The following is a 27573-nucleotide window of genomic DNA, read 5'->3' on the forward strand; positions in this document are numbered from 1 at the left end:
TTCATGTTTTCTGTCCCTTATTTGCGTGAATAGGGTCTTAAATAAGTGCTATGCATGCCCAGTAGGGAGTTATTTAGGTGGCTTTCAAAGTTAGACTGGGTTAGGGTCCATAAGTACCAGTCCAGGAGGCAGGGTTCCAGTATCCGGACGATCCCACTTCCTGGACATGCCTTTGGCTGTATTACATCAGATATTGGAAGGAGTACTGTATTCAGTTTCGAGAGAGAAATCAGATTGTGAAGTAATGGAAACTGTTTCAACCATGCCACTGTAGATGATCTTCCCAAATTTAGTAACATCATTTGGAGGTGGTAAGAATAAAGACAATACATCATCTGACTGCAAGGACAAAGTTCCTTTTTATTGTACCCTTCCCAATGATTGAACTGAAGGAATTAAGTTTTTTTCTGTCTTTCCCTCCCTGGTTATTAGATTGAAGGGATTAAGTACTTTTCAGTCTTTTCCTCCACAGTGCTAGAGAAGAATGCCTTCTTCTAGTGTCTCATGCACCTGGATGGAAGACCTGCCTGCACTGCACAAATGCCCCCAACTCCCCTAACTCCCAAAAGGAGGATGGTGGGCTGCAGCATTAGTTTCCTGTGGTCTACTGGGGTTATGTCCAGATAAGCACTGGGTTGCAAATATTACTGCTTCCCTCCAATCCATTTTATCCACTTGTCCTTATGAATCAGTCACATTTCTCAAATGAATGTGTTTTCTCATTTTATCATATCAAACATACATACATAAAAGTGACACCATGCCTCCTCATGAAGAATTCAAGAATCCCAATACCGTAATGGTGTTGACCATGGTACAGCAGATATTTTCTAAGGACTGGAAGCTAAGCCTAGTGCCAAAACCAGCTAATTACTGTACTGTCAGCAATTACTGGAAGCTGTTGGAAAAAAGAAATTTGAGATGTGTAATACGATATGTAACAATGTGAGACTCTCAGCTTGGACTTTACCTACAGTCACTCAGAAAAGAGATCATCAAGTGACTGTGACTGAATGTTTGCTGCCTAAGAATGATGACTGTGTGTCTAGTTACTAAGCCAGTATCCACACTTCACTCTCATGATAGTACTTCCCAAGGTCGATGGTAGACACCCATCTACTACCCACAATCATTAATCATTAATCTGAAAAATTCTTTCTCCTCCATCATTATCATGTGGGGGCAAATGCAACAAAGTTCACAGCCTCACTCATCCTCCAACACATATGGGGGTCCCTTCTTACAACCCTCTGGGCAGCACCCCTTCCCCCCCTCTAAACACCTCACCAGGAATGATTAACCTGCTCCATCCATGAGTTCCATGGCCCTCTCTTTGGTTTCCTCCATCCCAGGTTAACTCTTTCAGAGATTACCCTGTAAGCAGAATCAACCTCAAGAAAACAGGCCATGTGCCCACATATCTGGAGTTGATGCTTGACGTATTATGTGGTTAACAGGCCTCGATACAGTCTCACATAGTACTGTAGTCGCTTGATAGGACCCAGTTGTACCTGCAATACCCCAGGATCCAGCAAAGGCGCTCAGTTGCCCACATCTCACAGCCATACAATAAGATAGGGAGCACTAGTGCTTTGAAGATTCAAGTTTTTATCCTTCTACACAAATAATGCAAAATACCTGAGTTGAGTGAACACCAGGAAACCATTTACTGAACTGGGTGGTAACCATATAACCAAATTATGGCACCTGGTGATCTAGCAGAAGGCACTTCGATCTGACTGCACTGGTGCAGGTTTATATCCAAGGAGTGGTTGGAGTTTATTGCTCACTTAGTGCTACTCAGGGATGAGTGAGGCTGGTCACTCTCATCTTGAATATCATGACCAACTTGCCTAGCCCCGGGCTCCTACGCTCCTCATGGGGACAACACTGGATTAGATGATGAATGAATGAATGAATGAATTTATAGCCCCGCAGGTAAGACCGATGCAACAAGAAATCATATCACCTGACCTATTGTTACTATGGACCACACAACCAAAATAAGTGCACATTTCCTAGACTTCTGCATTTTCACCACATGCTTCGACAGACTAAACTGATTCATCTAACAAGCCACCAAATGCCTGAACCTCGGTCTTGGCCCAAGAGACCTTTAATCCCAACAGCTTCACATTCTTGTGAAATTCCTCATGGGCACTCAGTAGTATCTCTAGGGACTATCCTAGGATAGTTGCATCATCAGCAAAGTTAGGGTCAGTCATCCTGGAAATTGCCAACTGACGCTTCACACTGACTTCACCTTAAAGACTGGCCAAGTACCAAATCCAAGCACATGTTGAAAAGCATGGGAGCAAGGACACACCCCTGTCTTACACCAGTACTTTCTGGGAAAAAGTCGGCTGTTCCCTCTCCACACCTGACAGGGCTCTTAGTGTTTTAGTACAGACCAACAATCAGTCGGATTATCTTTGGGAGGATTCCACAGAGTCACTGAGACAAACACCGTTTTGAGATCCACACAGGCTGCAAAGCAGACCTTTTCAATACTCATGGCAGCATTCCATGAGAACTTGAAGGGCTAGGATACAATCAACTACAGGCTTCTTGAGTGTGAATCTGGATTGCTCAGGCATCTGAAACTTTATTAATGGTCCCAGATACACATCAGGATAATGACAGCAAGAACCTTGCCTGGCACACTGTGCACTGTAATACCATGGTAGCTATCACAGTCATGCTGGGCTCCTTCCCTTTCCAGATTGGGGTGACCATGACCAAACCCCTCATCCAGTCAGGAGGAATTATACAAGCCTGCCAGACAGGTTCTACAACTACATGTAATGTTCTGATCACAGCTTCACCCCCAGCTTTGACCAGTTCCACTGGGATGCTACAAACACCAGTTGCTCTACCACTGTTCAACCTATCTACTGCCTTCTTGATTTTCTCTACAGAAGGCATGGTATCATCAACTGGTGAGAAGGCAGTCAATGGTTGTACACAAGCTGATAGAAGCCCTTTACTGGGAGGTTTAGGAATATTCAGCTCCTCAAAGTATTTAGTCCAACAAGCTCTACACTCACCCGCCCCAGCATGAGCCATCCATCTGCTGTCCAGAGTTAACCTGAGAGGTGGGTTTGGAGTGGAGCATCTTCAGGACTCAGTAAGCAGGTCACACGTCATTTACAGGAAGTGGTCTTCCACCTGCTCAGCAATATCCTTGACATACTTCTTCTTGTCTTCTTAATGTAACAGGAAAGGTATATGGTAGGATATTATTGACAGAGTTAGGGAAATAACACAGGAATTAATTGGGGAAGAACAGTGAGTTTTAGGAACGGAAGAGGTTGCACAGATCAGATATTCATTCTTGGGTCTTTAGTTGAAAAGTTTTTAGTGAAGGGAAGGAAGTTGTATGTGGCCTTCATGGATTTGGAGAAAGCATATGAAAGGGTGGATGGACAAGGAATGTGGAAAACATTAAGAATACTGGTATATCATGTGAACAGGACGTTGTCGAATGCTGTGAAGAGTATATATGAAGGGGCTAAGGCTGCAGTGTGTGTGGATAATGAACTGTGTGAATTTTTTTATTTGCATGTAGGATTGAAACAGGGATGTGTAAGGTCTCCATGGTTGTTCAATCTGTACATGGATGAAGTTACGAAAGAGATAAAAGGTAGGGCAGTGGATGTTGGAGCAGCCCTAATAAGAGGAGGCAGCATTTAGAAACTCCCTGTACAGTACTGCTGTTTGCAGATGAAACTGTATTGTTAAGTGAAGATGAAGGGGAAATGGATGGCTTGGAGAATGAGTCTGGAAGAGCATGTAAGATACGGAATCTAAAGGTGAATGTAGGGAAGAGTAAAGTTATGGTCTTTGAGAGAAATGAAGTCACTGGATATATAGTGAGGTTGGATGATGAGAAAATGGAAAATGTGAGTGCATTTAAGTACTTGGACTGTGTGTCGAGTAAGGATGGAAGCCTGGAGGGTGAAGTGCTTGAAAGGCTACAACAAGGAAGAAAGGTTGCTGGTCCTTTGAAAGCAGTGACAAGAAACAGGGAAGTGAGCATGACAGTATTGTGATACCAACTCTAACGTATGAAAGTGATGCTTGGACCTTGTTGGAAGGACACAAGAGTAAGAGCTGTAGAAATGAGTTATTTGAAAGGAGCATGTGGAGTTACATGGAGAAACTGACACATAAGGATGTGAAGGAATGTTGTGATGTGGATGTGGATGTGACAGAATACATTAGAAGTACACTGAAGTGGTTTGGACAGGTGGTGAGAATGGACAGAGACTAACGAGGAGAGTGTACGTTAGTGAGACGGAGGGCAGGAGAGGGAGGGGGAGGCCAAGGATGAGATGGAGTGATGGAGTGAAGTGCCATATGAGAGAGTGAGTTGTGAGCTGGGAGCAGGGCAGTGAAATGGCAGGGGACAGGGCGACATGGAGGCAATTAATTTGCAGCCACCCCTTGCGAGATTAATGTGTCTATCAATAGATAGATAGACCTCTCTTTGTCCCTCCTCAGCAAAACTTATGCCCGCTGAGACAGATGTCTATTCTGGTTGTGATCCTCTGCCAGTCTGGCAGCATCATTCTCCTCAATTGTGGCCAATGTACCTGATGAGACAAATCTCTCCTTGATCTCAGGTGCTCTTCAACACATTCATCAGCTACTACCAGAGTACCCCGCTAAAAGGTATCCTCGTTCAACAGGGTCCTCAACAGTACCGAGCACCTCAAACTGATCTGAGAGTACCCCTGAATACTCATAAGCACACTCCTCGTCCCTGAGTTTCTCAGTTTTGATTTATCATCTTGAATGGGAGGAGCAGGTGGGTATGGTGGTGGGTGTGCTGGTTAAAGAAAATGGGTGGAATAAATCATGAGTCTAATGACAGTGAGTGAAGGGATAATACCTGGGAATAGTGAAAATTTTGTTCGGTACAGTCACATTTTCATTTATATCAGCGTATGCTCCACTGGCTGGTTTGGATGATGTAAAAATGATATATTCTGGGATGACTTAAAATGTGTGCTAAGTGGTACAGGGGATGATGAGACTGTAGCTTTGGGAGGGGACTTAAATGGTCATGTAAGTGTCAAAGATGTGAAGGGGTACGTGGGAGATACATACAGTGAGTCCTCGAAATACGAAAGGGATAGGGACCAAAAAAAACTTTCGTAATCCGAAATTTCGTATATCAGAATGATTTCCCCCTTTGAAATATACATATAAGGGGGGGATGCGTTCCAGGATCCCATTGGACCCCTCACTTAAACTTTACCCCTCCTATTTAGAAGTATGCAATACACGTATACAATACTATACTATTGTACAGACATTAAAAAATAAAACATACAACTAATTACTGTAGTATTAGTACACTGTACTGTTAAATATAGACCTGTGCTGTGGCTGGAGATTCGTGTCGTTGATATATGCTAACTCACATGGTGGGACCCTAATAATTTCCAATTTCCTCTCCGGAGTCAAAGTATGGTGTTGTTTCTTCTTGGCAGCTGGTTCCCCGGATGCTGAAGATGATGCAGGGCGCTTGGGAGGCATGGTGAAAGTACAAAAACAGGAAGAACAGCAAGAAACTGCATAACGTACAGCGAAGCTGAGAGGAGAGGACGGACGTGACTTGACTGGGAAGCGCACGACAATGTGTTTACCAGAGAGGGGTTAGTTCGCTTTCTCGCTGCAAGCAAGCGCGGCGCTGTGCAGCGCGCCCATTTTGAATTGTTCGTATTTCCTCTCATGTCACTTTTTGTACAATCGAGACAGATACTTTCGTATTGTGGAATCTGTCCTACATTCATCGCTTTCGTACCATCAGAAATTTGTACTTCGAGTTTTCGTATTTCAAGGACTCACTGTACTGTATATGGTACGAGAAATGAGGGAGGGGAAAGGATACTAGAATTTGGGGAGGCAATGAATGTGATAGTGTGCAACAAACACTTCAGGAAAAGAAAGAGTAGGTTCATTACATATGAGTCTAGGGGATACAGTGGCCAGACAGACTATTGCCTTGTCAGGAGGCCTGATAGGGGGTTGGTGAGGGATATTAAAGTTATGGGGAGTGAGGAGTGTGTGCAGCAACACAGGTTATAGATAAGTAACATGGAGCTTGAGGAACGGGTGATGAAAATGGGGACCTACGCACCTAGGAGGAAAATACTGAAGTTGAAAAACCATGCAGTATTGGATGTGGTCTATAGCGAGATGAGTAAAGCAGTGACTGAACAGGGAGCTGCTGACAGAAGTGGTAATGAACAGTACACAGTTCTCAAGAACAATCTCCTGAGAGTTACTGATTGAGTGTGTGCTTGGACAAGACATAAAGTAACCTGGTGGTGGGACGAGTGTGTTGAAGTTGTGGTTAAGGAGAAAAGTCTTTTCCAGGAAGGGAAAAGGGGTGGTAACAAAATGGAATACTTGACTGCCAAGTGTGGGACTAGAAAAGAGGTGCAGTAATCCCTCGATTATCCAATGTAATACAGGCAAAGGCATATCCGGATATGGATGAAATCTGGATACGGAGCAATATCCTCTACTGTACCTACTACCTATACCCTCTTATCTGTGGCAATGTTTTCAGGTCTTTCTAATTACAGCTGAAAGACCAGAAAACACTGGTCAAAACACATATGGGAATATCCAATATAATGCCAGACACTATGAAAGCAATGGATAACCAATAAAACTCCACGAATACCCTACTGTACCTATATGTACAGTACCCCTCCTGATTGTGGCGGTCTTCTTCGGTCTTTTGGTTACTTAGACATCAAGACACATGAGTATATTCAGTATAATGCTAGATACTAGGAAAACAATGCATTAACAACAAAAATCTATCAAAAAATCAATGAATACGACAGTTGTAAAAACAAGGTTAACCCTCTCGGGAACTGTAAGTTTTCAATTTGTTTTGGGGAAACACACAGAGCTGAGAACCAAAAGTGACTGCTTAAGTGTGCACAAAGAAAAATGTTTCCACAGCCAAATTTGCCCCCAGAAATTAGTTATACTGATATAAACATAGAGGATGGAAGTAATGCAAGTATAAGTGGCTGGGGAATGGCTGGGAGAAGGAGGGAGGTGAGAAGACAAGAAGAAATCAGTAGGACAGAAGTTGTGGAAGCAATGAAGAAAGTTAAATCAGGGAAAGCCCCAGGAATTGATGGAGTGTGTGGTGAAATGCTGAAGCATGGGGGAGAGATAGTAGTAGAATGGATGTGGAAGATGTGCAGATTGGCCTGGGAAGAAGGTAGAGTCCCGGAGGAGTGGAAGTCAGGTATAATTATTCCCTTGTACAAAGCAGAAGGAGAAAAAGAAGTGTGTGGTAATCATAGGGACATTTGTCTTCTTAGTATAATAGGAAAAGTGTATGGTAGGATACTTATTGACAGAGTTAGAGAAAGAACAGAGAAATCAGTTGGAGAAGAACAGGGAGGCTTTAGGAAGGGAAGAGGTTGTGTAGATCAGATATTCATTCTTAGATCTTTACTGGAAAAGTTTCTAGAGAAGGGAAAGAAGTTGTATGCGGCTTTCATGGATTTGGAGAAAGCATATGACAGGGTGGATAGACAAGGATTGTGGAAAGTGTTAAGAATATATGGAGTAGATGGGAAGTTGTTGAATGCTGTGAAAAGTATGTACGATGGTGCGAAGGCTGCAGTGCCTGTGAATGGTGTACTAAATGAAATTTTCTCTTTGAAAGTTGGGTTGAAACAGGGATGTGTCATGTCTCCATGGTTGTTCAATCTGTACATGGATGGGGTAATAAAAGAGGTACAAGGAAGGGTAGTGGATGTTGGAGTGGCCCTGGTGAGAGAGGATAGTGTTTGGAAACTCCCTGTACTGTTGTTTGCAGATGATACTGTGTTGTTGAGTGAAGACAAAGGGTAGCTGCAAGGCTTGGTGGATGAGTTTGGGAGTGTGTGTAAGAAACAGAATCTAAAGGTGAATGTAGGGAAGAGTAAAGTGATGGTCTTTGAGAGAGGTGAAGTCAGTGAATGTACAGTGAGGTTGGATGGTGAGGAATTGGAAAATGTGAGTACGTTTAAGTACTTGGGTAGTGTGATGAGTGAAGATGGAGGTTTGGAGGGTGAAGTGCTTGAAAGGGTACAGCAGGGAAGAAAGGTTGCTGGTTCTTTGAGAGCAGTGATAAGAAACAGGGAAGTGAGCATGGAAGTGAAAAAGTTACTACATGACAGAATTGTGATACCAACTCTAACGTATGGAAGTGAAGCTTGGACATTGTTGGAAGGACACAAGTCAAGAGTGAGAGCAGTGGAAATTAGTTATTTAAGAGGAGCCTGTGGAGTCACGTGGAGAGACAGGCTGACGAATGAGGATATAAAAGAGCATTGTGGTGTGGATGTGGATGTGATAGGAAGCGTTATAAGGAACACACTGAGGTGGTTTGGCCATGTGGAGAGGATGGAGGGTGAAAGACTGACGAAGAGAGTGTATGTGAGTGAGGTGGAGGGGGGAAGAGGGAGGGGGAGGCCGAGGATGAGATGGAGGGATGGGGTGGAGAGGTATATGAGAGAGGGGGGTGTGAGTTGGGAGCAGGGCAGTGAAATGGCGGGGGACAGGGCGACTTGGAGGCGATTTGTTTGTGGCCACCCCAAACAGGATTGAGGCGTCTGGCAATAGATAGATAGATACATAGATATAAATTGTATATCACCATCTTCACTATACCCTTTCTCAGGAAACATGAATGAGAGAATTTTACAAAGCCTTTGCCAAAATCGGAACACGAGTGACCGTGTGAAGGATTAAGAGGTCCCCTCGGGATTCTTAACCTTCCTCCTTCCCTCTTCCGTTTTCTTTCCTCTATACACACACACACACACACACACACACACACACACACACACACACGACGCTTAAATAATAAAACAATGTGTAGCCTCTATTTATCTGTCAGTGTCCTGATATCGGTCCATATGAGGAGGGATGGAGGATGGAAGTGGCCCGGGTCGGAATGTGGGGAGGGGTTGGGTAAGGAAGCAATGAAATAGCCATGAAAGATGAAGAAAAATTATGTTATTTTATTTTATTGTTTTATTACTATTCTTTATGAAAAAATATAAACTGATTTACAATAGTATTACTAATCGAAGGATCAACAGTAGCATTTCCTTTATAAATATTCATTATATTCTAAAATTTACATTGAAAATACAATCTCTCTCTCTCTCTCTCTCTCTCTCTCTCTCTCTCTATCACTCGATATTCATGTCTTCCTCATCTAAACTTTCTTCACTGGTGGAATCCCCCTCCCCCCATCCCGTCACTATGAAAACACACACACACACACACACACACACACACACACACACACACACACACACACACACACGCACACACACACACACGCACACACACACACACACACACACGACGCTTAAGTAATAAAACAATGTGAAGCCTCTATTTATCTATCATTGTCCAGCAGGGGCGCACCAAGGAATTTTCTAAGAGGGGGTCCCCATTTGCCAGTTTCCTGAAGTTTACATATAAGTTTTATAGTTCTAAGTTGTGTACTGTATATATATATATATATATATATATATATATATATATATATATATATATATATATATATATATATATATATATATATATATATATATATATATATATATATATATATATATATATATATATATATATATATATATATATATATATATATATATATATATATATATATATATATATATATATATATATATATATATATATATATATATATATATATATATATATATATATATATATATATATATATATATTCTGATAGAATGATAGATTTTTTGGTAGGTCGTCAGTTATTTAAAAAAAAGTGTGTGTGTGTGTGTGTGTGTGTGCAAATGTTGTGTATGTGGGCAAAAAGCTAGGTGAAGAGAGGAGATGGGGATGGATAGGAAGGCATGAAGGATGATGTTTTGAGTTCAGGGGGGGTGGGTCTGCATGCTAGAGAGAGAGAGAGAGGTGAGGAGTGACCACTTGTCCCCTGGGAATGACCAGCCCCCCCCCTCTCTCTCTCTCTCTCTCAAGGTTCTGTAGTAGTGAATAATAATGTCAATGCAAAGTATAACTTAACTGTGATATAAGTATTATAAAATAAATAAAACACTGGAATATATTTATTGAGAACAACTACAAGAAGTCCCCTCGAGACGTCAGCATGTGGAACTGTCATTAATTCCCTGTGGGCCAATTAACGTTCACCTTCATACATGTCTACACTCTTCTGCCACAATATTCGCCATAGATTCCACAATATTTCTCCTCATCTTTACTTTCCAATACAAAGCATACCATTAGTCATAATAATGATTGCACACACACACACACACACACACACACACACACACGAGAGAGAGAGAGAGAGAGAGAGGGTAGATGGGGGAGGGAGGAGGGAGACAAGAAAGGACGGAAGCAGAGGTTTAGAGAGAGAGTCAGTCAGGAGGTGCTGTGACCTGAGATGCCAACTTACAAATTCTTGATGACAGGCGAATCAAGCTCAAAAAAAAATAAAATAAAATAAAATAAAAGGAATAATATGCTATTAAATCTAAATATACAACGAATAACTGGTCCAATATTTTTCGTTTATTTTTAGCGCTTTGTAACTCAAAAAAAAAAAAAGTTGCATCCAAAAACAGGAACCACAGTTCATATTGACCTGTGAGCATAGCGGGTCACTTATACCCATTGATTCATTGTGTGTGTGTGTGTGTGTGTGTGTGTGTGTGTGTGTGTGTGTGTGTGTGTGTGTGTGTGTGTGCGCGTGCCTCATGCCCTCAGGCCTTGTCCCTGGCCAGCCTGTATTCCCACAGGTCGTTAAATCAGATGCCTTCGGCCTTTGACAGTGACTCTGGAGTAAAATAGACGATATTCTACATTCGTTTTTCCTGAGACAGACTATAGTGTTTATACTATAAGAAAAGCTAATAAAAACATACATAACTGCTGAGTAAAAGTACAAAAATGCAGTGAGAATAAACTTGTTCAAGAGTACAAAATAGCTTTAAACAAATTTCCAACATCCTAGTGCAAAATTTTGCCTGCACTATGCAAGAGGCATATCCAGACAGTATACTGTATGTCTAGGTGTAGAATTTCACAAGCGTTCTCATGGTCTATCTATCTATCTATTGCCAGACGCCTCAATCCCGTTTGGGGTGGCCACAAACAAATCGCCTCCAAGTCGCCCTGTCCCCCGCCATTTCACTGCCCTGCTCCCAACTCACACCCCCCTCTCTCACATACCTCTCCACCCCATCTCTCCATCTCATCCTCGGCCTCCCCCTCCGTCTTCCCCCCTCCACCTCACTCACATACACTCTCTTCATCAGTTTTTCACCCTCCATCCTCTCCACATGGCCAAACCACCTCAGTGTGTTCCTCATAATGCTTCCTATCACATCCACATCTACACCACAACGCTCCTTTGTATCCTCATTTGTCAGCCTGTCTCTCCATGTGACTCCACAGGCTCCTCTTAAATAAGTCATTTCCACTGCTCTAACTCTAGACTTGTGTCCTTCCAACAACGTCCAAGCTTCACTTCCGTATGTTAGAGTTGGTTATCACAATACTGTCATGTAGTAACTTTTTCACTTCCATGCTCACTTCCCTGTTTCTTATCAATGCTTTCAAAGAACCAGCAACCTTTCTTCCCTGCTGTACCCTTTCACGCACTTCACCCTCCAAACCTCCATCCTTACTCATCACACTAGCTAAGTACTTAAACGTACTCACATTTTCCAATTCCTCACCTGTACATTCACTGACTTCACCTCTCTCAAAGACCATCACTTTACTCTTCCCTACATTCACCTTTAGATTCCGTTTCTTACACACTCTCCCAAACTCATCCACCAAGCCTTGCAGCTCCCCTTCGTCTTCACTCGACAACACAGTATCATCTGCAAACAACAGTACAGGGAGTTTCCAAACACTATCCTCTCTCACCAGGGCCACTCCAACATCCACTACCCTACCTTGTACCTCTTTTATTACCCCATCCATGTACAGATTGAACAACCATGGAGACATGACACATCCCTGTTTCAACCCAACTTTCAAAGAGAAAAATTCACTTAGCTCACCATCCACACGCACTGCAGCCTTCGCATCATCGTACATACTCTTCGCAGCATTCAACAACTTCCCATCTACTCCATATATTCTTAACACTTTCCACAATCCTTGTCTATCCACCCTGTCATATGCTTTCTCCAAATCCATGAAAGCCGCATATAACTTCTTTCCCTTCTCTAGAAACTTTTCCAGTAAAGATCTAAGAATGAATATCTGATCTACACAACCTCTTCCCTTCCTAAAGCCTCCCTGTTCTTCTCCAACTAATTTCTCTGTTCTTTCTCTAAATCTGTTAATACGTATCCTACCATACACTTTTCCTATTATACTAAGAAGACAAATGTCCCTATGATTACCACACACTTCTTTTTCCCCTTTTCCTTTGTACAAGGGAATAATTATACCTGACTTCCAATCCTCCGGGACTCTACCTTCCTCCCAGGCCAATCTGCACATCTTCCACATCCATTCTACTACTATCTCTCCTCCATGCTTCAGCATTTCACCACACACACCATCAATTCCTGGGGCTTTCCCCGATTTAACTTTCTTCATTGCTTCCACAACTTTTATCCTACTGATTTCTTCCTGTCTTCTCACCTCCCTCCTTCTCCCAGCCATTCCCCAGCCACTTATACTCGCACTACTTCCATCCTCTATGTTCAACAATTCCTTAAAGTGTTCTCTCCATATGCTCACTTTTTCTCCCTTCTCCAATAGTAATCTACCATTTTTATCTTTCACTCCCCTGCTAACTTCACTTCCACCCTGTCTTACTCTTTTCACCTCATTCATGGTGATTTTGGATTTTTGATATGACCAACAGCCACTTGTGTGCAACACATATTTTAGGAAAAGAGACAGTAGGTTAATTACGTATGAGTCTTGGGGAAATGGCAGTCAGATAGATTATTTTCTGGTTAGGAGGGCTGATAGGAGGTTAGTGAGGGATGTTAAAGTTATAGGAAGTGAGGAGTGTGTGCAGCAGCACAAACTATTGATTTGTGATATGGTGCTTAACCCCTTAACCGCGGGACGTCACTTTCGTGATGCTTGAGAGCAAGGGATCATACTGCGGGGCGTCGCTTTTGTGATTCTGTGTTATTTTGAATTCACCCAGGCTTCCAAGTGGGTGCTTGTATCATCTATCAGTACTGCCTGTGTCCAACACTAGTCAGCACTCCTAATCTCATCTGTACTCCCATCCATTGTTGACAATTTAGCCATTTCTCCCCGTTCTTGACTCCCCTCCCTACCCCCCCTCCATTACCCTATCCTCTCGCCTGCCCGGCCGTGCTACAGCTAAGTAAATCTTCCCTGGATTTTTTCACTGATTTCATCCATTGAAATAAGCCCTATGGCCTATTCTTATACCAAATAATATATACAAGAAAGAAATAAGATAAGTGAGAGTGCCATACACCTGGAATTGGCTAATTATCACCTGACAACACCTCACGTGCACTCGTTCGCTAATTTTCGCTGTTTTTTTCCCCTTGAAATATGCTGTATAATCTATTTTCGTAATAAATATACATGTAAGGAGGGAAGGGAGAAGCCTAAGTGATATTTACATTCACCTGGAACTACCTAATTTATAATGTATTGTCTAGATTTCCTGCCAATCATTTGTGCTATACATAGCTGTTTCAAGAGCTAACATTGGTAGCACTGAATATCCCCTAAGTAGGCCTCTACCACGGCCCTCCCTTATCAGTTTACTCTCATCTTCCTAAGTAGAGGTACGTCTGTTTCTTCTTGCTGACTTCAGGGACTTTTTCACCCCCATGTAAAGGGCCCTGTGACCTTTACCCCCTACTAAACCTCGTGTGGAAAGAGGTAAAGGGCTGACAATTGATAAAAGAGTGACTACGATCTTTCTATTGAGTAAAACAGTGCAAGTGGAATTGTAAATAATGTGTAAATAATGTGTAAACAGCAAGTGAAAGTAATGAATGTAAATATAAATGAACAATGGGAAATAGTTTTATAAGTTACTTCAAGTGACAGTGCATAACACAGTGTAAATAAAATGGAAATGTAAATAACGTAAATAAAATAGAGAACGTAAATAGAAATGTAAATGAGTAGTATTATAAGAATACAAGTATATACCCTAGGAGTAATGAAAGTGAAAGTTTCACTCTAGCATGTCTGAATACTATGAGTTATGAGAGTGAAGATGAAAGTGACATTCACTCTCAATGCTAGTATACACGACGAGAAAGTGAATGCCACGTATTTTACTGAAAGAAATTGAATCCCCACAGTGACAATAAACTATTACTACTGAAGGAAACTTATGGATAAAGACTGTAGATATATACATGTGTTATATAGTAATAGAAATATAAAGTGTGAGGGGTTTTATGAATAATAAATGACAGAGTACCAAGAGCGAACTAGTGCCAGTGTGACGGTCAGACGCGCTCGTAATTTTCATTGCTTTCACAGTGTTTTTTTTTTTGGAGTATGGATTCCAAACTACTTGAAAATCATAGAGTAGTGTTTATAGTGTTAATATCTGGCTGTGGTAATCATATTACGGGTTGTCGGGAAGTGTAAAGTGGAGACTTCATTACCCAACTTCAGAGGTCTCCACAAGTCCTACGGTATTCGACGAAGGCTCAAAAAACATCCCAGGAGAAAGCTGAAGGTATGTGCCATAAGCATATATAATTTTAATATTCTAGGACTAATAACTGATTTTTGGCAAATATTTTTTGAGAGTCTGTTGGAGCCCGAATAACCCCGCGGCACAAGCAAAACATTGGTAAACATGCCCGCGGTGTAGGGGTTAAAGAACAAATGATGAAAAAGAGGACTTATGTACCTAGGAGGAAAATATGGAAGCTGAAAAACCAAGTAGTAAGGGATGCCTTCTATAGCGAGTTGAGGAGAGTGGTGGCTGAACAGGGAGCTGTAGACAGAGGCGTTAATGAACAGTACTGAACCCTCAAGAACAATTTCTTGAGAGTTGCTGATGTAACATGCGGCTGGACAAGAGGACCACCAAGACATAAAGTAACTTGGTGGTGGGATCAGGGTGTAGAAGCTGCAATTAAGGAGAAAAGAAGGCTTTTCCGGGAATGGAAGAAGGGTGGTAGCAAAGAGGAATATTTGGCTGCCAAGCATAGGACATGAAGAGAAGTATACAGGGCAAAGTCTGAGTCACAGAGACAATTACTTGATAACCTAAATCATGGGGAAAGGAAAAATATATTTAGGGTGGCAGGTCAGGTGAAGAGGGATAATCGGGATATCATAGGTGAGCAGTGTGTGAAGAATGATGAAGGAAGGGTAGTGGTGAACAGTGAGGATATTAAAGATGCATGGAGAGAGCATTATAACCGGTTGTTGAATGAGGAGTTTGACTGGGACAGGGAAGGTTTGGAGCCAGCAGATCCAGTGTCTGGCCCTTGGCCTTTGATTGATACTGCTACTGTGAGTGAGGCAATAGGCAGGATGAGGGTGGGGAAGGCAGCAGGTGTGTCTGGGTTGACTGCCGAAATGTTGAAGGCCTCAGGCGATATAGGGGTAAGTTTAGTCACTGACCTGATAAATAGGATTATTTATGAGTGTGTTGTCCAAGATGATTGGCTGAAGAGTGTAATTGTAAATGTGTATAAAGGGAAGGGTGATGCCCTGGAAAGAGGAAATTATAGAGGTATAAAGCTTTTAGATCAGATAATGAAGGTAATGGAGAGAGTTTTAGAAGGTATGATTAGAGAAAGAGTGAATATTGATGAGATGCAGTTTGGGTTTATGCCAGGTAGGGGGAACACTGATGCCACATTCATTGTTCGACAGCTTCAGGAAAAATATATTGGTAGGAGAAGGGATCTTTATTTTGTTTTTGTTGATTTGGAAAAGGCCTTTGACAGAGTCCCTAGAGAGGTGGTGAAGTGGGCAATGAGAAAGCTTGGCTTGGAGGAGTGGCTGGTTAGGGTGGTTATGGCCATGTATGTGGGTGCTCATACCCAGGTGAGAGTGAATGGAGATTTGAGTGATGAGTTTTCTGTGAAAGTTGGTGTGCATCAGGGGTCAGTCTTGAGTCCCATGTTGTTTATCATGGTACTTGAAGCCCTTTCACATGACTTTAGAAACGGACTCCCGTGGGAGTTGTTGTATGCTGATGATTTGGTGTTGATTGCAGAGAATGAAAGGGAGGCGGAGGAAAGGTTTAGGAAGTGGAGAGATGGTATGGGGCAAAAGGGTTTAAGGGTAAATGCAGATAAAACAAAAGTGATGATATCTAGGGTTGGTGGCGGTACTGTCAAAGACGAGGGAGAGTGGCCATGTGCAGTTTGCCACAAGGGCGTGGGAAGCAATTCCATCTTGTGCGGTGTGTGTGGTAAATGGGTGCATAAGAGATGTAGTGGAATCAGAGGTAGACTGCGAGATAATGCTGATTTTATGTGTACGGCTACCGGGGTGAGCAGGTGGAGATTGTCAGACGTGAAAGGATTGAACTTGCAGGTGAATCTCTTGAGTGTGTGGAAGAGTTTTGTTATTTGGGAGACATGTGTGCTGAAGGTTGGGCTGGAGCTAGCTCTGTGGCTAGAGTGAGAAGTGGTTGGAAGAAGTTCAGGGAGCTCTTGCCTCTCCTGATATTGAGAGGGCTCTCCCTACATGCTAAGGGGTCTTTGTATGCAGCATGTGTTAGGAGTGTAATGCTGTATGGCAGTGAGACCTGGGCAGTGAAGGAGGAAGATATTCGCCAGCTCAGACGTATAGAAATGACAATGATTAGGTGGATGTGCAGTGCGTCCCTGCCTCCAAGGCCTGGAGGGGCTGGGTTTACAATGAAGAGCTGAGAGGTAGGATGGGACTGGAGTGTATTGGTGTTGTGATGAGGAGAGGTAGACTGAGGTGGTTTGAACATGTGGAGAGGATGGGGGATGATAATTGGGTGAGGAAGGTGAGAAGTGTTAATATTGGGGGTGGGGTTATGAGGGGTAGACCGAGAAAGACATGGGACGAGGTCATTAAGTGTGACCTTAGGGTTAAGGGACTGAACAGGGAGGCTGCAATGGATCGTGCAGCGTGGAAAGCCGCCATTAGGTGACCAAGGCTGACACATGCAAGCATGTTGGAGCCTTTAAAAAACGAAAAAAAAATGAAACAGCATTCAATTAAATTGCCAAAAACTAAACAACTGACTGGTGGCAATGCAGGGATGGTGGGAGAGGGTAGCACACTAAACAGGGGTAGGGGAGGGAGGGTGGGGGGATGGTGAGGGAGATATGCCTGGCAACACTGAACTTGGAGGGGGATGGAGGAAGAACAGGGAAGTGAGCAGAGTGGTGGGGGGACTTTGACCATTTGGTGAGGAAGCCAGATGGCCATATCTGCTCATCTTGTGGGTTGCAATCTGCATTACTAGCGCATGGTCGTTGGCATCGAGTGATCCGGGCTGCCAGGGGACCCTGACTATTCGGTAGGGAGCCGGACAGCCATTTTGCTCATCTTGTGAATTACAGGCATGTATTACTCGAGTGGTGGTAGAACATTCCAAGCGACCTGGGCTGCCAGGGAACTTTGACCATTTGGTAGGGAGCTGGACAGCCATTTTCTTCTGTTTGTGGGTTACATGCCTGTATTACCCTCATGCTGGGTGAATTTTCTGAGTGACAGGGGCAGCTAGGGAATTTTGACCGTTTGGCAGGGAACTGGACAGCCATTTTTGCTCTGCTTGCAGGTTATGTCTATTACCCGCATGTGGCAGGAAAGGCTGGCCAGCCACCCAACCGATCTTTTTGTTTTGTAAGTTGGCCAGATGCTGATGTCGGAGCTGTTACATTCAGATACAGACAAATAAATCCAAATACGAAATTAACAGAACAACATCCTAACATCCACATACGGAGTATTCCGGACACGAAGCATCCAGATAATCAAGTGATTACTGTATAAAATGCAAAATTTCAGTCTCACAGACTTTAACTAAATAACCTAAATATTGTGGAAAGGAAGAATGTGATATTTAAGGTGGCAAATCAGATGAAGTGGGAAACACTGGGATATTAAAGGTGAGCAGTGTGTGATGAATGATGAAGGAAAAGGTAGTGGTGAACAATGGGGATATTAACCCGTGGATTGCAAAATTACCTTTTTTTTTATCCCACCCCGTGGTGGTGGTGGTGGTGGTGGTGGGGGGGGGGAAATTGTTTACATCCACGACATCATCTGGTGAAAAAAAAAAAAAAAAATCTCTCTCTCTCTCTCTCTCCGTCTTTGCGTAGCACCATGCGCAAGTTTGCATAGGGTTGTAGTATTATGATTTGTAATTATAATATAAATATAAACTTGTAGTGATGTTTTGTAGTTCAGTTATATATATATTAGACTTGTGGACGAGCGGTTGTTATACTTGAGTAGATTGTAAGTAGATAATCTTCGTTCCTATTTGTCATGCAATGACAGGAGAGGTAAAGAATAGTATGGGACTATTTTTATTAGTCTTGGAAATATTAACAAAGTCTCTCACACACGAGTGAAGTTAAGTAAGAGTCCCACAAGCTACCTCCTGTCTCGCTCTCTCTCTCTCCTCTCGCCCATGTTACTAAGCCCTTCTCCCTACTACCTGCCTGTTCTGTGGCCTGTCTCCTTCTGCCCTCTCTTCCTAAATTCTGGTGTAGCAGGGGTCGTGTCACGTGTGTTACACTGTGGTTGGAAAGTTCTAGAAACCTGTGTGTGAGTATGTGTGTATGTGTGTGTATGGTCACGAGGCGCTGTCGTGTGCCTATAAAGCATTCCTTGAGTTAAGAGTGTGTAAGCATGTTTAGCATTGCTCGATTCTCGCAGACACAATACCTTCTCATCATCTGACTTCCTGCTTCTATCTGTCTCTCTATCTATCTATTTATCTATTATGATTTGTAATTATAATATGGAGTCCTAACATATGCTCGACCATGCTGCTGGAGGTCCTCCGACAGCAATTATCATTGACATATGCTAATCTATTAGTACATAATATGGATTATAATATTGTATACATATAATATTCATAGTAAATTGCAACGATCTAGTAATATTACATTTTAAACAAGTTGTATACATATTTGAATAAATGCAATGGTTGTTGTATGACATTTTGTAAGATGTGTATGTATAACAGACATACGCATATAATTGTGCAATGGTAATACTGCTTGGTTATACATTACATATTGAGTTATCCCTTTAGTAATGTCTAATATTTCACCTAACTTGTATGATGATACTGGTAATACAGAATTGTGGTATAATTGTATGACTTATAATATTGTACTAACATTGTGGTAATACATAATTGTAACATTGTGAATTGTTACATAATTGTATTGTATTGGTGAGGATATGGAGAATGTGAGTGCATTCAAGTACTTGGGTAGTCTGATGAGTAGGGATGGAACTTTAGGGGATGAAGTGCATGAAAGGGTACAGCAGGGAAGGAAGGTTGTTGGTACACTGAAAGCAGTGATGAGAAATAGGGAGGTGAGTATGGAAGTTAAGAAGTCACTGCATGATAGTATTGTGATCCCTACCCTGACGTATGGAAGCGAGGCATGGACCTTGCAAGAGGGGAACAAGTCAAGAGTGAGAGCAGTGGAAATGAGTTACTTGAGAGGAGCATGTGGAGTGACAGGTTGACGAATGAAGAAGTGAAGGAACGCTGTGGGGTGGATGTGGATGTGGTTGAGAATATCAGGAGAAATACACTGAGGTGGTTTGGACATGTGAAGAGAATGGAGAATGAAAGACTGACTAAGAGGGTGTATGTAGGTGAGGTAGAGGGAGGGAGAGGGAGAGGTAGACCGAGGATGAGGTGGAGGGATGGAGTTGAGAGGTATATGAGGGAGGGGGGTGAGTTGGGGGGAGGGTAGTCAAATGGTGGGTGACAGAGTGACTTGGATGCGTTTTGTCTGCGGCCACCCTTTGCGGGATTAGGGCGTCGGGCTATAGATAGATAGATAGAATTGTTACATTGTAGTAACACAGAATTGTAATATTTTATTACAATTTATCCCACCGCTGCCACCAAATATCATAAAATGACTTTGTATAAACTTGTAGTGATGTTTTGTAGTTCAGTTATATATATATTAGACTTGTGGACGAGCGGTTGTTATACTTGAGCAGATTGTAAGTAGATAATCTTCGTTCCTATTTGTCATGCAATGACAGGAGAGGTAAAGAATAGTATGGGACTATTTTTATTAGTCTTGGAAATATTAACAAAGTCTCTCACACACGAGTGAAGTTAAGTAAGAGTCCCGCAAGCTACCTCCTGTCTCGCTCTCTCTCTCTCCTCTCGCCCATGTTACTAAGCCCTTCTCCCTACTACCTGCCTGTTCTGTGGCCTGTCTCCTTCTGCCCTCTCTTCCTAAATTCTGGTGTAGCAGGGGTCGTGTCACGTGTGTTACACTGTGGTTGGAAAGTTCTAGAAACCTGTGTGTGAGTATGTGTGTATGTGTGTGTATGGTCACGAGGCGCTGTCGTGTGCCTATAAAGCATTCCTTGAGTTAAGAGTGTGTATGCATGTTTAGCATTGCTCGATTCTCGCAGACACAATACCTTCTCATCATCTGACTTCCTGCTTCTATCTGTCTCTCTATCTATCTATTTATCTATTATGATTTGTAATTATAATATGGAGTCCTAACAGTAGTGAAGAAATGATTTTTTTTTTTTTTTTTTTTTTTTAATAAACTTGAAGATAAACATCTAGGGCATCATTTGGTGAAAAAGAAAAACTCTCTCTCTCTCTCTCCATCTTTGCGTAGCACCATGCGTAAATCCGCGTGGGGGTGGAGTAGTTAGCAGTGATGCACAGCCACTGGAAGGTTAGCACAATCTGGGCTGCAGCTCGCAATCCACGGGTTAAAGATACCTGGAGTGAGCATAATAACTTATTGCTGAATGAGGGGTTTGACTGGAACAGGGATGGTTTGGAGTCAGCAGATCCAGTGTTTGGCCCTTTGCCTTTGATTGATCCTGCCACTGTGTGAAGGCGGGGAGGGTGCCAGGTATGTTTGGGTTAACTGATGAAATGCAGAAGGCCTCAGCAGAAATACATGTGGGGTTAGCTACTGACTTGATAAATACGATTATATTGTAGTAGGTGTGGGTGCTCACCATCCACTCACTCGATGTAGTGCTGCTGTTGGGTGTCTGCCCTTTCCTCTCCTCCATCCTTCTTTCCTTCCATCCTCTTCTGTCTTCCTTTCCTTCATTCTTTCCTTGTCCTTCTGCCTAAGGGTAACTTTACACTCCCTCTTCTGTCTTTCTTTCCTTCATTCTTTCCTCTTCCTTCTGCCTGTGGGTGACTCTACACTGAGTGACAAGCCAAATGGTTTCCTGTACACCAGGAAACCATTTACTACACTGGGTGGTAACCATATAACCAAATTTTTGGCACCTGGTGGTTTAGTGGGTAATTATTGCACTCCAACTGGATTGAGCCAGTGAAGGTTTATATCCAAGGAATGGTTGGGTTGATTGCTCATGTAATGCCACTCAGGGATGAGTGAGGCTGGTCACTCTTATCTTAAATGTCAGGACCAACTTGCCTTGCCCCGGGTTCCTACGCTCCTCTGTGGGGCGACATAGGATTGGATAATGATGATGATGATGATGATATATCAGTGTGTTGTACCAGGTGATTGACTGAAAAGTGTAACTATAAATCTGTACAAGGGGAAAAGTGATGCTCTGGAAAGATGAAATTACTGAGATTTGCTTTTGGACCAGATAATGAAGGTGATGGCAAGAGCTGGAGAAGGTATGATTAGAGTAAGAGTAACTACATATGAGATGCAGTTTGGGTTTATGCCAGGCAAAGGGACCACTGATGCCACATTCATTGTTTGACAGCTTCAGGAAAAATATAAACAAAAGAAAAGGGATCTGTACTTTGTTTTTGTTGATTTGGAGAAAGCCTTTGACAAAGTCCCAAGGGAGGTGGTGAAATGGGCAGTGAAAAGTCCTGGGATCAAGGAGTGGCTGGTTAAGGGGGTATCACACAGTACCTGAAATCATGGTAACTGCCAACGAAGCCATGGTAGCTGCCGAGGATTTCGCTGGCAAAACTGAATTCCATCCAAACCCATTCCTGCCCATGGAATCAGGAACAAAAAGTTTTCTCTGATAGCAGAGCGAGCTGAATGGAGAACTTGAAGGCTATGCTGCAGTACTTTGTTTATTTTTTAAAAGTTATAATGCCATCCTAGACTGCCTAATACTTTCCACTATATATATTATTAACGATGAAAGCATAAATAACCTTTTATATCAAGCATGGGTGAAATATCAATGTCGATAATTCAGTTGTTTACATTGGGGAGCAGGTACAGCACACCACGCTGGGTGAAGGAGTATTGTATACATCTCGTCATTCGTTCAACAGTGCAGATACGATGGCATCTAGGCAGATAGTAGGGAAAAGGGCTGCTGAAATTGCCCTCACTGAAAAAATGAGGCCATTCTCTTGTCTTTGGGATCATCAACCATTCTTGGCTCTACAGTCGCCTTCTCATGGTTTTGGCTGCCGCCGCTTCTTTTTCCTCCCCTTTCTCCTCAAGTGCCACCACTGCAAGAGCCAATGCAGCAATCACCCTCCCCTCAGCAAATTCAGGAAAAGCCATGTTGTGTCTGATGTGTGTGACTCATGTGAGATGCTGGGACAGACTACGGTGTGCTTTGTTTACATTTTTGTCGACCGTCGGCGGCATTCTAGGAACGTGAGTGATAGGGTTTGTTTCTGGTTCCAGCAAACAAGGAACGCATTCCATCGGCAAATCATGATACCCCCTTTTAGAGTGTTATGGCCTTGTATGCAGGTACTTGCACTCACGTATAAGTGAATGGAGATTCGAGTGATGAATTTTCTGCAAATGTTGATGTGCATCAGGGGTCAGTCTTGAGCCTCTTGTTGTTTATTGTGGTGCTTGAAGCTCTCTCACGTGACTTCAGAAATGGACTCCCATGGGAGGTGTTGTATGCCAGTGATTTAGTGTTGACTGCGAAGAATGAAGGGAAGGCAGAGGAAAGATTTAGGGAGTGAAGAGATGGTACAGAGCACAAGGGCTTGAGAGTACATGCAGATAAAACAAAGGTACTGTACCTACACTTAGTGAAGGTATTGTCAAAGAAGAGGGAGAGTGGCCATGTGCAGTTTGCCACAAGGGCATGAGAAGCAATGTCATTTTGTGCAGTGTTTGTGATAAGCAGATGTAGTGGTAATAGAGCTAAACTGTGAAATAAGGCTGATTTCATATGTGCACTGTGTTGGGGACAGCATGTGGAGATTGTCAAGTGTGAAAGGACTAATCTTGCTGATGAGTCTACTGAGTGTGTGGAAGAGTTTTGTCATTTGGGAGACATGTTATGTGCTAAAGGTGAGGCTGGAGCTAGCTCTATGGCTAGAGTGTGAGGAGTGGTTTGAAAAAGTTCAGGGAGCTGTTGCCTCTCCTGACACTGAGAGGGCTCTCCCTCTATGCTAAGGGATCTTTGTATGTGGCATGTGTTAGGAGTGTAGCAGTATAATGCTGTACGGTAGTGAGACCTGGGCAGTAAAGGAAGAGGATGTTCGCAAGCTCAAACGTACAGAAATGACAATGATTAGGTGGATATGCAATGTGTCCTTGAGTAAGAGGCCTGGGGGAGGCTAGGTTTACTATGCAAGAGTAAAGAGGTACGATGGGACTGGAGTGTACTGGTGTTCTGATGAGGAGAGGTAAACAGAGATGGTTTGGGCATGTGGAGAGGATGGAGATGACAACATGGTGTAGAAAGTGAGCAGTGTTAATGTTAGGGATAGGGTTGCAGAGAGCAGACTGAAAAAGACTGGGGACGAGGTCACTGAGTGTGACCTCAAGGATGAGGGACTGAACAGGGAGGCTGGCAAGAGATCGAGTAGCATGGAGAGCTGTCATTAGGTGACCATGGACGACGCATGCATGTTAGAACCTTACCAAAAAAAAAAAAAAAAAAAAAAAAAAAAAAAAAAAAAGAGAGAGAGAGAGAGAGAGAGAGAGAGAAAGAGAGAGAGAGAGAGAGAAGGGGGGGGGAACAAGGTCATTGATTGTGACCTCAGGGGATAAGGGACTGAGATCGAGTAGAATGGAGAGCAGCCATTAGGTGACCAAGGCTGAAGCATGCAAGTATGTCAGTGCCTTAAAAAAAAAAATAGTAGTAGTAGTGGTAGTAGTAGTTTTAGTAGTAGTAGTAATAGCAAGAAGTCTGTGACCACTAGCAAAGACCTCTACACTCCTGAAAACCCTGCATTTTTGAAGGATCTCCAGCATGTACTCACAGGGATTAGATCAGTCTCCCCCTCCAGTACTGGAATACCGAGTCCAGTAATAATGATCTAGCTGTCAGAACCAGAATTCAGCATTTCTCAACTTTCGTGAGTATGAGAAATCCATAAGCCAAGAGCTAATGATACTCCTTGTCCAGAGTCATGAGGATCTAAACATTCTTAGAAGCCCTCCTTGTCAGTGCCAATAACTGCACCAATGTCGAGCAGGACCAAGAGTGTATCTTGTTAGGGGCACTGTTCCACAACTAAGTCAAGTTCCTTATCTTCAAGATCACTCATCTTAGAGCATACACTGCAATAAGAGAGATGAAGCCCAAGGAGTCCTTCAACTTTAACAGCACTGTACACCCATCAACTAGAGTAACCCTGCTGACACAAGAGACAAAGCAAGCATCAAACCGTTACAGCAACACTAAGCTGAGCATTATCGTCACAGCCAGACCAGCAGTATGTGTAACAGTCACTACTGATCTCACCATTCCAAGGTCACCTCACTTCAGATGGTGAAGCAATGCAAACCCCCAATCACCCCAACCCTCACAACAACAAAGGAAGTTTATAAATCTCTGAATGGCTTAGAACGTTCTAAGCCTCCGCTCGGAGTGCCTTCCGAAGGTAACGCCTGTGTGTAGTTCTATGGGTTCATGTGTCCTCTGTGCCACAGTGATATGAATTAAAAACAAGGTTAGGACTAAGGAGTCCACCCCATCATCCAGTTGTCGGGGTCCAGTAGGCTTTATCCAGCAACCACCAAGATAGGTGCCAATATGACAGGGCCCAAAACAAGGTTTGTCAAGCTGGCACCCAAAGAGGGACTCCCTGACAAACCTAGGTCAGGGTCAAGCAACATACGTTGGTCCTGATTCCTCTTCTTAAGTTGCGCGAGTTGTAAGTTTTTACAAGGTGGCACAAACCTCATCACAATCCCCTAAGTTAGGAGCAGACTCACTCACAAGAACTTGATATGTGCTGCTACCAGGGACCATAGCCGCAGTTACAAAAAAAAAAGTGTATAAATAAATGAAATGCTTCATGCAATAAAGAATTAGTCACAGTACTTAAAGGATATGATGTACAGATCCATACACAATATTCCTTGCCACTTTGTCCATTGGCTCAAACTTTTTCTTCATCAGTGCAACATTCTGGATGAATCTGTTGATGCGCTCCTCAATCTGAAGAAAAAGAAGAAGAAAAAAAAAAGGGCTCATTAAATAATACTTTTATATGTACATGCTTATAATGTTATTGTTATAAAAATGAATCAATGATAATATAACTGCATGCTATACAATCAAGCACATCCATCAACTATGTGCCCATGTCATGGCTTTTCAGTTTACTCTTGCTACCACTATATACTGTACAGTAATTTTACTCAACTTAGGAAACGCCTCTCATATTACAAGGTGTTTAAAAATGCTATACTTAACCCATGCTGGGGAAAAAAAAAAAAAAAAAGTGTCCTAAGCTCAATAAAAGTGTCAGTGATGGCAGGAAGACAATGAAAAAGATGTCCCTAGGCTAATGGGTCCATCAGCAACAATCTACTCCAATGGTCAGTTCCAGCTACTTCAGATTCATTCCAATCACTTCACATCTGTTCTGACTTTATCAGGTCAATTTTGGTTTGGTCATGATGGTTCAGGCCACTGCAGGCCCTTTCTGACCCTTCATAATTACTCCAGCCCAATCTGGTAAAATCAAGTCATTTTAAGGCCATTTACATCCAATCCAATCCAGACAAGTAAAACTAGACCTATTCAGAACACGGGGTGACTATACAGTAGGTTCAGTTGGTTCACACTCATCCAGGATATCTGAAACCCATGTAAGTCACTTCATGTTCTTTTATATCCACTCAGGTTCAACTAAATCAACTGAGGGTCATTCTGACCACTTATACTACTGGTAGGTTGGATAAAAAAGGCAGCTTTCATTCTGGCTTTGTGACACTATCTTATCATTACCATGAAAAAAAAAAGAGGGGACACACAATAACTGATGCTTCACTTACACTCATCCAAACTTTTATCAAATTACTGTACTGTGGACAATGGAAAGGACATTGTATCATATCATTTATAGGGCTCCAACATGCTTGCATGCTCCAACCTTGGTCACTTACTGGCGACTCTCCCCGCCGTTCATTCTTTGGCAATCTCCCTATTCAGTTCCATATCCCTGAGGTCACACTCTAAGACCGCATCTCGGGTCTTTTTCAGTCTGCCTCTCACAACCCTATCCCGGACATTCACACTTCTCACCTTCTGCACCCTATTGTCATCCTCCATCCTCTCAACATGCCCAAACCATCTCACTCAACCTCTCCTCATCACAACATCAATACACTCCAGGCCCATCCTTCCTCTCAACTCTTCAATCATAATCCTAGCCCCCCCCCCCCAAGCCTTACATTCAAGGACACATTACATATCCATCTAGTCATTGTCCTTTCTGTACGTTTGAGCCTATGAATATCCTCTTCCCTTAGTGCCCAAGTCTCACTACCATATACCATTACACTCCTAACACATGCTTCATACAGTGATCCCTTGCTGTACAATAAGTGATGTTTCAGTTTTACTCATCCAAAATGTTATTCATATCATATGAAGATTTATCATATACCAAACTCTTCAAAATAGTTTTCCTTACCAAATGAGATCAAATTTATTATCACTATAGACAGAGCGACATGGAGGTGATTTGTGTGTGGCCACCCCTTAAGGGATTAAGGCATTTGGCAATAGATAGACAGATAGACTATAGAAAAAAAAATTGAAGGAGGAAAATTACTTGTAATTATTTTTAATCATGCTCATCCAAACAGCTATCCATTCCTCTTATGTCAAATTTTGCATTATAGCACTGTCTTTCCAAGGTTTTCCTCTGTACAATGAGACTAAATTCATCATATTAAAACAAAAACTACTGTAATGGAGAAAAGTCAGCATGAAAAATGCCTACAGTAGTTAGTATGCTGGCTGCCAGCTCTTCCATAGGATGCCTCCAAATAGTTCATAAAGTGTAAGAGAGGATGACAGTATCTGTAACAGGATACTTCCAATGCATGTGGATATGGCTGAAATCAAAATTCAGTAATGAAAATATTTTCAATGACTATATGCACGATCTACTTATGCATC

General features: G+C 42.5%; 1 protein-coding gene across 2 annotated transcripts in view; it reads right to left on the bottom strand.

The window, feature by feature from the left end:
• The window catches only part of LOC145393867 (sperm-associated antigen 7 homolog), a 132462-nt gene that overhangs the window by 74885 nt on the left and 30004 nt on the right, over positions 1-27573 (bottom strand). For both annotated transcript variants that reach the window (XM_080267925.1, XM_080267926.1), the window contains exon 3: positions 25511-25599. In XM_080267925.1, coding sequence (XP_080124051.1) covers positions 25511-25599 — 89 coding nt within the window. The remainder of the gene's footprint in view (positions 1-25510; positions 25600-27573) is intronic.

This window comes from Coenobita brevimanus, chromosome 25, assembly GCF_032717465.1.
Source record: "Coenobita brevimanus isolate Jiangsu-jjx chromosome 25, ASM3271746v2, whole genome shotgun sequence".
Lineage (NCBI taxonomy): Eukaryota > Metazoa > Arthropoda > Malacostraca > Decapoda > Coenobitidae > Coenobita > Coenobita brevimanus.